Consider the following 12,085-nt stretch of genomic DNA (forward strand, 5'->3'; position numbering starts at 1 on the left):
ATCTTATCTTTTCTCTTCTTTCTTCACAACTTCTTCCTAATGTCTCCCTTGACAATGCCTCACTTTTGGCCTTTAGTTGAGCGTTCGCCGCTGTAAGGAAGGCTTTGGGTTCTGTCCCCTAGCCGAGACATACCAGAGTCTTTACAAATGGTAGTTGCTACTCCTGCTTAGCGCTCAACATATTTGGCAAAAGTTCCAGCCTATCACAAGGAGACTTAACACGAACATACCACAGCCTCCCCAAACACACTCGCCACACGCATGCATGTCGCACACACGGGAGGCCGTCCTTAAACGACCTTAGCCGTTAATAGGACGTTAAACGAAATAAACCAAACCAAACCAAACCAAACTCGACCAGGGGACGGTACCCAAAGCCTTTCTTACAGGAGCGAACGCTCAACTGAAGGCCAAAAGTGAGGCATTGTCAAGGGAGACATTAGGAAGAAAGTTGCTAAGAAAGAAGAGAAAAGTTGAGATCCCAAGTTTAGTCGCCTCTTACGATCATGCAATGGGGCAGCAGGTAAAATTTTCCTTCTGTAGCATTATTATCAATTAGATAGTAATCGTACCAAACGCCCCCCCCCCCCCCCCCCCCAAAAAAAACAACAATAACAACAAAACGGCTTTTTAAAGAGGAGGCCTCCCCGTGGCAAGAGCTAGAGCTATACAGGCAATATTCACGTCTTATGATTGTTTATAAAGAAGCATTTCAAAGCAGGGATCAAGGCAGGATTTTGGGAAGTATACCCTTTTTACTGTGGTGGGGAAAAATAGGAGGCCTAAGGCCTCCGATCGAGCGTCGAAGACGCAAGCCAGGGGGAGAGCACGAGAGGGGGAGCCCCCCCTCCCCCCGTACGTGGGGTCTCCCCCGGAAAATTTTGCATTCGTAGATAAGTAAGATTTCAGTACTCGGCCAAAATGTGTGACTTGAGAATAAAAAATTAAACTTGTTCCAATTGGTCTATAATTGTCATTATTTTGTACCTATCATACCATGCTGTGAGAAAATATAGGGAAATAGATAGTTGTAAAAACTGGTTTTTCATAAAATGACTTGAAAAGTTGAATTCGGCCATTATTATGTTCATAACTTGGTGTCCAATTTGAAAAGATTACTTTATATTCTGAATAAATTAAATTGTTTTACTTTCATTTATGACAATATAAGAGCATACCATAAAACATAAAAAAAATACAAACTGAAAAATAATACTGAAAAAAAAACAAGTAAGCACCTGAAAGATCTGGACACCGTCACGAACAAATCCAACAACCAAATTGTTTACCTCCATCAGTAGAAAAATAACTTAAGCAGATGCATACTTGATTGAAAACATGTCTTTGTCTTAAATATTTATGTATTGCATCAGTTGACAACAATTTATGCATCTAGGCCAAGAAATAGTGTCTTATTTCCCATTATTTGTTCGTTACATGGACACCAATATCAAATGGACGATGTAAAATAAATTAATAAATGACAATATATGGTATTATTCTAACTGATTATATTAAAGACAACAACTTATAAACGTTTCAACTTCAATTTATTCAAAAGCTCATAGCTTAAATAGCTGCCTCCTTGTAGTTGATTTCTCAGCAACAAAAACGGGTGGAGAAATTATGGACACCACATTCTGAAGTGGCTCCCAGGAGAAGTCTTCAACAGTAGGCCAGAAATAAAACTCCTGATGTGACTGCATGAACTGAAGCAAGGCCTCCCCATTATGCAGCTCCTTGATCTAAAAATAAATTCAAAATCATATTTGAAGAATTCAAATTACCTGGTATCAGTTAGCATACATTATTTGATAAACAGCTTGCAGGGATTGGCTAAAAAAAATGTTTAATACAAGAAATTATTTGTTTATATGTTATTATTTCAATAGCAAAAATAGGATCTTTGGTAACTCTTTTTTATGGTTTTTATATTTGTACTACAATTATACAGATCAACTGTATACGGGAATCAACACACCTTGGTTATGTACTTACTTACCCAATTACTTTTATAGATTTTATACAATACAAGCTCTGAATATTTCAATTTAAAGATATTACAAAATAGTAATATTTTGAAAACATTACACATCAACAATTTAACACCAACATTAAACTGGTCTGGCCTTTTGAATAAACAAAACAAAGAAACAAATGGAACATAATAACCACCAAAACATGAAATTTCAACACGAGTAATACCTCTGCAACATATTGCTTAGGCTTTTTTCTTCGGTCATTAGTCAATGTTACCAAAACAAATTGACCACACCTGTAATTCACAAAATAAAGCATAAACATGAAGTGTAAACTCTCTTTCTAATCGGTAACAAAAAGCATTGACATGTTTTTGAAAAAAAATATGAATTTGAAATGCTGAAGAAATTACCTGAAAGGTCCCTCAGGGTCTGGTTTGGCATTGGTGGGGGGCATGTTCTCTGTTATGATGGCACTTAGCATTCCGTCTGTAAATGAATATCAAAAGTTAATGCTATAAAGAAATTGATAAACTACTAGAACCATAAATCAGGAAGGGCTCTCCGGTGTCACACCTTTATGTAACATTTCAGAAAAAGAAATCTTCATTCCGAGATATTAAACTCAGAAAATCTAAGCTGGGTCGGTGGCTTTTCTTCAAGAACTTTGGCTGTCCCCTAGCACCAAAACCTGGCACGTCCTTAAATGATGTTAAACTCAAACAAATTCTGAGGGAAGGACACACAAACTCTGATGAATATTATGAATATAATGATATATTTTTTTAACCAATTTCTACTTTTCATTACACAAGTACTTTTACTTATTATATTTACTTGAAGTTTTTTTTTTAACACTTATACATACCCAAGCTGATATTGAAGTCTGAGGTTGATTTATTCATCTCCTCCATTATGGCATCTGTGTCTGGGGAAAAAAAAGGTTTTACTTTGAATAATATGTTCATCACTCTTTCAAACTAACATAGATATTACATCAGAATCAATTGTTTTCAGAGACAACTAATTTTTCTTTTACAAGCAAAGTTGTTTCAGAAATTAAACTTTTTTGTATGGGCCAAGCTAAACAAAATGTTATCGACAATATGCTGATGACATGAAAATGAATAATATGATTTCAGGTCAACAATTATTATCACAACAGTCAACACACCAAATTTGTTGGAAGAAACATGCAATCAATATTTACATTAAAAAAAAAATCATCTGGACAAAATAAGGATGAAATTAATCTTGTTCTTACAGGGATATAGATTCCATTATCAATGACTAAACTTCTTGTACTTGCTCACCTATACTAAGTCCACTCAGATCATGGGCATCATCATATGAATCATCTCCAATTTGTGTGTTCACTATAGAAGATAAATTTAAAAAGGTCATCATGCCTGGCAAACAAATTAATTACTATTTTTTTTCAGAAAGCTTATAAAGAGAGTTGCGGAACTATTTGTAATATTGGCTTATCTTGTAGTTGTACATTTTCCTATAATACTAACCAGCTAAAAGAGCACCATCCACAAGGACACCATCTACGGGGGAGTCATTCAGAGAAGCACCATCCATAGGGATGTCATTTTCAGGAGCACCATCCACAGGAGCACCATCCACAGGGGCATCATTCACAGGGGCATCATCCACAGGGGCGTCATTCACAGGGGCACCATCCACAGAGGCATCATTCACAGGGGCATCATCCACAGGGGCGTCATTCACAGGGGCACCATCCACAGAGGCATCATTCACAGGGGCATCATCCACAGGGGCGTCATTCACAGGGGCATCATCCACATGGGTGTCATTCAGAGGAGCACCATCCACAGGGGCACCATCCACAGGAGCACCATCCGCAGGGGCATCATTCACAGGGGCATCATCCACAGGGGCGTCATTCAGAGGAGCACCATCCATAGGGGTGTCATTTTCAGGAGCACCATCCACAGGAGCACCATCCACAGAGGCATCATTCACGGGGGCGTCATTCACAGGGGCATCATCCACATGGGTGTCATTCAGAGGAGCACCATCCACAGGGGCACCATCCACAGGAGCACCATCCGCAGGGGCATCATTCACAGGGGCATCATCCACAGGGGCATCATTCAGAGGAGCACCATCCATAGGGGTGTCATTTTCAGGAGCACCATCCACAGGAGCACCATCCGCAGGGGCATCATTCACAGGAGTGTCATTCAGAGGAGCACCATCCACAGGGGCGTCATTCAGAGGAGCACCATCCACAGGGGCGTCATTCACAGGGACATCAACAGCTGGAGGGGCCACTGAAAAAAAAATAGTCTAAATATCAAAACAGTAACAACCAATTTATGCTTACTAACAAAGGAAAATCATGTAGAAAAACAACTAGAAAAATCAGTAACAGCTTGTTGTGGCAATAGTGCATCTAACTGAACATATCTTCACCTTTCACAGACAGTATTGTGTTCCATGGAATAAGATGTTTGTATAATGTGCAAACTTAAAAGCAATCGACAGCAAAATTAAAAAGTTTACCAAAATGATCACTGACCTTGTCTCCTTCTTATCTTCAATGTGTGGACATTCCATTTCCCAACTATGTCTGCATTCTTGCATTCTGATGATCCCTCCAGCTGTTGGCATGCATCACAGAAACATGTTCTTTCTCTAGACAGAACGACAAAGGGCTGGACACTTTTGAAATGGTGGCTCTGTCTCGTCTGGGGAACAGCCTTTATGTTTTGCAGCCTTGGTTGACGGTCCCTGCTGATCTCTCTGCTATTAACAAAGAAGAATATCCTTTTTGAATGTATATGAGATTCGCTATTGTCAGTTGTCATTTTTGGTAAAGACAAGTTTTCTTTGGCGTATTCAAAAAAGTCCTTGGCATTTGAGATCATTTCTCCTCTCTTCACCGCAGATGTTGCAGACCTCTTCAGAACCCCCACTTCACCATCACATGGTCCTTTGCCATGGCGGCTTCCAAAATAGTGTTTCTCAATATTGAGACCAAAGTCGTCTTGTCCCATAGACATATCAACAAAATTAAACTTGGACTTGTACTGAGTCGGTGCGCCATCCGAGAAATGGATCTCTGTGTGAATGTCTAGTCCAACTTCTTCGAGCAAATACTGATTGGACTTTTCAATAAAGTGCTGCACAGCATGATAATCGTGCTTGTGGTCATCAGTGATGAAGACCAGGGACTCATGGACGGTTTCATCACATCCCTCCTTCTGACATCTATAATAGACAACAATGGGGTGCATGGTGACCTGTTCGTAATGCCAGTGGGCTCCCTGAGCCTCATCCTGATGATGACATGCATAATTTTCACCAAAGTCCATGCAAAACATTGCCCACTGTTTTGGCATTTTCTTCTTTAAGTCGTCGAACTGACCCGACTGCCACTTGGCATTAAACAAGTGCTTCGCAAATGGATTTAGCTTTAGTTTCAGCTCTGTAATTAGTTCTCCAATTGTTCCTTCCTTAGATACCAGAGTCATGAACTTTTTCTGGGTGTTAGGTTGAGTGACCATTTCCCAGCTCCTCCATTTTATTTGTGTGTCTATGTACTGATTCAGTCCACGAGTTTTTTCGTCAACATTATCCACCCCACAAAACTGGCAATTTCTGTCGAGACATTCCATTTTGTAATTAGCCCCATCTTTAGGGCACAAAGTAATTCTGGAAGCATCATACCTATCAACAAAGGGTCTCTCCAATTTTTTGGCACAACAATATCTCTCCAAAGCCTTCACCTGAAAGTCAACATTGACACAGTATTCGCACAAACATTGATAGTGCTTTTGTTTTGTCAATGGTAGAACATTAGAAGGCCTCAAACTAGCAAACTTACTATAGGACAGCTTGTTTTCTGGATATTTTGTTTTGAAAGTTTTGTAGGACTGCACAAGGGATTGTTCTAGGGCTTTCCTGGGTTCTGTCATTTTCTTTGCACTCACAAGCCTTTGAAGCGGCAACTCTCTGGACATCTCAGAACTCTGGTAAAATTCTGTTACCTCTTTCACCGCATCATCTGGCAGACAGTCACTTCTTGCTTTTCTTCCCTCGTTTTCAAGCTCATCTACAGACAGCTTGGAGAGTTTCTTACTTAGTCCAAATTCCTTTTGTGTGGCCCGACTTATACGTCCTTTTGCAGCAAGAGAGGCATGAATTATTCTTCTAATTCGGTTGTCCCTTTCTTTCCGGCGGTTACGCAGTTCCATAAGCTTCTCTTTTACAATCAATGTTGTTGTATTCTTTTTCTTCTCTGTGGCATCTAAACCAAAGGCCTGTTTTTTTCTTCTGTAAAGTTGAGTTACCACTTCGGCGTACTTCTTTGGGTTTTTCGGTAGCACTCTCAGACACCTACTGACAGCTTTCCTTTTGGCAACTTGGGTCATTAGTGATTCATTATCCACTGGATGTATTTCTTTCTCCTTTTCTGAAGATTTAGGTTGTTTCTTTTCATGATATATTTTTCTGCGACGCTCATTAATTCTTCTCTTTTTCTGATGAGACAAATTCATCCTCTGCAAACGTTTTGCTTCTCTCCATGTTTGTCGCTGCACTTCCTTACTGGCTCGTGTTTTGTTCACTGGTGCTTTTGATGTAATATGTCCTTCAAGTTTTTTTTTATTCCTATATCTCTGTTGCCGTAACCTTGCCTGCCCTTTTTGTATTTCTTTTTGTTCATTGCTCAGGTTTTTTCTATAGTCTTGTAACCGCAAGGTTTCAACAAGTCTATGTTCTTTATATTTTGCAGGATTTTCTTTGAGGCGCTCTCGCCATTCCTTGGAAATTTTTCTTTTTTGCTCTGCAGTAGTAAGTTTAGCTGCTGTGTCAATCAGCTGAAAAAAATACCAGTTTCACTTTATTGTTATTCCTGAAAAGATCATTATCAAATAATTAATATAAGATGAGATACCAATGCTACCAGTTCCTTAACTGTCTTAGTCATGAGAATAGTCCTCAGTTGGTGATATATATATATATTTTTATTTGATATTTAAATTAACTTTATAAAATTATCTCAGTTATCTCACTGAAAATTTTGAGTGGATCCATATATCCATAGAATTTAAGAATGTATAGGAAAATAACCCACCAAAAGAAATTAAATTATTAATTGCAAGACTCTTAAATTTCTTTTTAGAAAAATGTCTTAAATATTGTTGCAACTATATTTATGTTTGCAATACATGTAGACTGGACAAGAAGTGTCTCTTGTTTTGAACATATTCCATCAAAGCCAAGTTTGTTTGAATCATTAATGTACCTACAGCTTAATCGAGTAGTTAAATATGATCTGTACGATAAATCATTCGCTACATGTACATGTCCTTAAAATAATTTTTTCATTTCCACAATTAAGAAGTTCCACAATTTATGTGACAAAGACACTAACACCTTGTGTCTAAATAACGAACATGTCACTTTTAGAAATAATTTAGAATGTACTGTCCCAAAATTAATTTTTAACAATTGCGTGGGCTGTTCGAGTTTTAATTTGAGCATAAATTTTATCAAAATGTGTAGAATATATGTATATATCTCCAATTAAGTATTTTGAATATGTATGTGACAGAGACACAAACTCTTTGTGTCTGAATAACGTACAAGTAAGTTTGAATTATAACTACATTATTATGTAACTTAATTAATTTTCAACAACTGCTTTAATTCTTAGATCTTAACCTGAATAAAAAATTAATCAACATAAACTGAACATACACCCTTCTATTCTTCAATTAAGTAGTTTGACTATGTATGTGACAAAGACGCAAACTTTTTATAAACACCTTGTGTCTGAATAATGAACATATATATATATGACTTTCAGAAATATTCAAAAATGTAATGTCACAAAATCATTCTCCAACAATTGTGTTTAGTTCTCAGATTATTAACTGAATGAAAAATTAACTAATATGTCCACAAATACACTCTTCATAAAGATCTTTTATTGTTTGACTATGTATGTGACAAAGACACGAACTCCTTGTGTCTGAATAACGAACATGTCACTTTTAGAAATAATTTAGAATGTACTGTCCCAAAATTAATTTTTAACAATTGCATGGGCTGTTCGAGTTTTAATTTGAGCATAAATTTTATCAAAATGTGTAGAATATATGTATATATCTCCAATTAAGTATTTTGAATATGTATGTGACAGAGACACAAACTCTTTGTGTCTGAATAACGTACAAGTAAGTTTGAATTATAACTACATTATTATGTAACTTAATTAATTTTCAACAACTGCTTTAATTCTTAGATCTTAACCTGAATAAAAAATTAATCAACATAAACTGAACATACACCCTTCTATTCTTCAATTAAGTAGTTTGACTATGTATGTGACAAAGACGCAAACTTTTTATAAACACCTTGTGTCTGAATAACGAACATATATATATATGACTTTCAGAAATATTCAAAAATGTAATGTCACAAAATCATTCTCCAACAATTGTGTTTAGTTCTCAGATTATTAACTGAATGAAAAATTAACTAATATGTCCACAAATACACTCTTCATAAAGATCTTTTATTGTTTGACTATGTATGTGACAAAGACACGAACTCCTTGTGTCTGAATAACGAACATTTTACTTTCGGAAATATTTCATTTTTTTTGTCACTAAATGAAGTTAAAACAATAATCATTGGACGATAAATTATTTACTGTTTTACGAGCATTTATATATAAACAAACATATGTCAGTGTTATTTTGTAAAACATATGATTGTGTCAAAAAGAGAATGTTCGTTACTATGGACGCCGTGATTTTCGAGTCTTCGTCACGAACGAAATCGAATGTGAAAGTAAGAATTTCACGTTCATAAAATTATTTCCGGTGCAAAATTATTGAAGATTAACATAATGAGATATGCAATACAAAAGAAAGAGCTAGCTAAATTAATTATATAAATGACTTCGAATACGTACGGCGACGTTCATAACACAGGACACGTAAGTTATTTTTTCATTGTCAGTGACACAATCCAGTTTTCGTCGTCATACAGCTGAATTGAGATGGAAGAACACGAGGTTTCTCAATGAAACTAGTATGTAATCATTCTTTGTGGTGTGAATTGTTGTTTGATGTGCCAACTAGTAAAAAATTACCCAATTTTAGTCAAAAACAGAACTTACTTACCTCCTTTTCACGTTCGTTACGCCGGCGTAGATTCGCGGACACTGCTTGGTCCGCCATGATTTTCCAACAATACACCGCGCAAGTGTGAAAAAGCGTGTCTATTTTTAGCAACCCAGTCCATGTGGGGAAATCACCGCATATAGTTGTGTCTTCGACGGTTGCGGTTTTGCAGGGAAATGGATATCCACGTTCGTTATTATATGGACACGAAATTCATCCCACGTATAAAAAGTGATTTTTTTAAAAGTACAGTTGACAATTTATGTCAGCATGACAGAATGTCGAATCCAAGTCGTAAATAGAGTGTAACAAACGAAGAAACGCTAAATAATACGATCTAATTCCATTTTGTCATGCCCACAAACCTAGTGTAGTGTCGGACGCCATACATAACGAACATGTCACTAGAAGTAATTCACTTTTTTACAAATTTGGAAATAAATTAGACAATGACAAAGAAACAGAAAACATAGACCAATATCTTAATTTTTAATTGAAAAACAATAACATACCATTTTCATTTCTAATTCATTCATAATTCAGACTTAATTAGTGAAGGTTATTAATGTCACATTTTTGGCATATAAAACTGCATCAATTAAAGAAACAAATTAATTTAATTTTTTTTTAAATTTTTTTTTTCATATTTTCCTGTTATGTTTTATCTACATGTGAAGTAGTGATTTTAATCTAACAGAAATAATACATGTAAGTATTCATATATATTATATATTTAATTTAATAAGCAAAATACCTAAAATCCCCAGTACTGAAATCTTACTTAGATGCAAGGAGATGGCTTTTCAGCACTTTTAAGTGATCCAAACCTTCAAAATTTAGTTGAGATTTTTGTATAAATATACATATATAAAGGGGAGTTTTAAAAATAAATTCAGAGGTTAGGAGGTCATGATCAGGTCACTCAGTTCAAGCCAATAGTAATTTTTATCAATGGCAAGTATAGTTATATGCATTACTGAGCTGAGCATTATCATAATGGGCCTTAAAACTATATCTCCTAATTTAAAATTACTAGTATGGAGTCTGTTATATTTAAATGAAGCATAGCAAATTTTAATAACAATGGAAGAAAAAGCAACAAACCACCAGACATGTATGCTGTAATTGAAACATCAATATTTAATTACTTATTAATAAAGAAACAAAAACAGAACTGATGATAATATTTGACTAGAATTATTCATAAACAAATAATTCCTGTAAATTCATTGTACAATGAAGCTTTGACTAAGAAACATCAAACATGAAGTAATATTTGACTCTAGAATTATTCATAAAAAAATATAAACATGGTCACTTTTGTTTGAGTGACTTCATGATAGAAAAACTTGAAATGAGGCTAGAACACATTGTATATATTGATTTGTACAAACATTCAATGAAGTTTTGACTGGGGAGTCTCACTAACTTAAGTAAATTACTACAACAACATGAAACATAAAAAAACGACTAGGACTTCTTCATAATTAATAAGTAAACCCTGTCACTTGTGACTTCATGAATAAAACTAGAAAGTTAGAAACATATTTTGACTGGGAATAACATAAGTAAATAATACAACAAGAGTCAACATCATGACAACATGAAACAAAAACAAGATAATATTTGACTGGAGTGAGATCGAGTGACTTCATGACATGACTAGAAACATGGAATAAGGCTGTAAAATATTGTACAATGAAGTTTTGACTGGGACTAATTTAAGTAAATAAGTAAATAATACAACAAGACTCAACATGAAACAAAAACAAGATAATATTTGACTGGAGTGAAATCGAGTGACTTCATGACATGACTAGTGACGGCCTGGTCCGATCTACTTTCACTTTGACCTTCACTTGGAATTTGGGCACTGGCATGACGTTCCGAATCGCCGTTGTCGGTAGGAATTGATATTGGGGATTTAGGGACTTTCATAAATATGCTATCTATTTTAGCGGTCGTCTTTGTCTCATTATGTTTTAGTCTTTTAACGTAGTATCCCGCTTTGTGAGACATGATAAGTGATGTTGTTTTGTCGGAGACGTCACACAAATGCTTGAAGCATCCCGGTCATTAATATGTTTGTATCACGGCAGGTGCGTTCGATAAAGTTTTACCTGTTTGTCGTCCCAGTAACACTGATTTTAATCGTTTTCGCAGATCGAACGCACCTCAGACCACGACGTTCTGAACTTTCTAGACTCTACTACAGCGCGTGTGTAATATCGTCAGATCTTGGAACACATTTCTTGCGACTTTTGGAACTGTTTTTATCTATTTTGGCTGGGGGGAAAGACATTTTTGAGAAGGGGACTTTTTAATGTGATTTGGGGAACTTTTAACAAGCTTTTTTGGGGAATTTATATCTCTAGGGGAAATTTACCGATAAACGGTTAAAAAAATAAGGCTGGATTGATCCCTGCAAAGTTATGAAGTAAACAAAGCAAAAGACATCAAATAAGTTACATTGTTTTATTCAATAAATATTAAGATATACCATTTACACACCTTACTTACATTTCCATTTTCATTTCACTCACTACACTCCTTTTATTTCTCTCGTATGTTTCTTCTGACTCTTTCACATACTAGCATTAACATATTTCTCTATCCTCCCTTCCTCTCGCACTCTCATCTTCTCCACTTCCCGTTCTCTTCCTTCTTCATTACACCGTCCATAAAACTCCAAAATCCACCCCCCCCCCCCCCCCCCCCCCCCCCCCCCCCAAAAAAAAGTCATGAAGTATTTTGCTGTTTGCAAACTTTTTAAATAGTCTTGCTTCATGGCAGTAGCATCTCTGAAAATACATGAAACATAATGGATTAAATTAACATTTTTTGGTATTTCTTACAATTTAGTAAATTAATAAATTGAGATTATATTTATTATGATATCTATGAAGAAGTATCACAAAATAAGATAATTCGTAATGA

General features: G+C 35.8%; 1 protein-coding gene across 3 annotated transcripts; it reads right to left on the reverse strand.

Annotated features, from left to right (window-relative positions):
• Positions 1–1,533: 1,533 nt before the first annotated feature.
• Positions 1,534–9,414, reverse strand: LOC117338131. 3 transcript variants are annotated; one of them, XM_033899342.1, is made up of 8 exons: positions 9,149–9,414; positions 4,531–6,832; positions 3,500–4,282; positions 3,293–3,355; positions 2,848–2,907; positions 2,393–2,468; positions 2,206–2,275; positions 1,534–1,745 (listed from the first exon to the last, which is right to left on the reverse strand). In XM_033899342.1, the coding sequence occupies exons 1-8, from the start codon at positions 9,203–9,205 to the stop codon at positions 1,563–1,565; spliced, it is 3,594 nt and encodes a 1,197-aa protein (XP_033755233.1). In that variant the 5' UTR covers positions 9,206–9,414; the 3' UTR covers positions 1,534–1,562. The 3 variants fall into 3 exon arrangements, with proteins under 3 accessions (XP_033755233.1, XP_033755234.1, XP_033755235.1); XM_033899343.1 differs by lacking the exon at positions 3,293–3,355; XM_033899344.1 differs by lacking the exon at positions 2,206–2,275.
• Between the last annotated feature and the right edge of the window lie 2,671 nt (positions 9,415–12,085).

The sequence above is a fragment of the Pecten maximus genome, chromosome 11, assembly GCF_902652985.1.
Source record: "Pecten maximus chromosome 11, xPecMax1.1, whole genome shotgun sequence".
Taxonomy (NCBI): domain Eukaryota; kingdom Metazoa; phylum Mollusca; class Bivalvia; order Pectinida; family Pectinidae; genus Pecten; species Pecten maximus.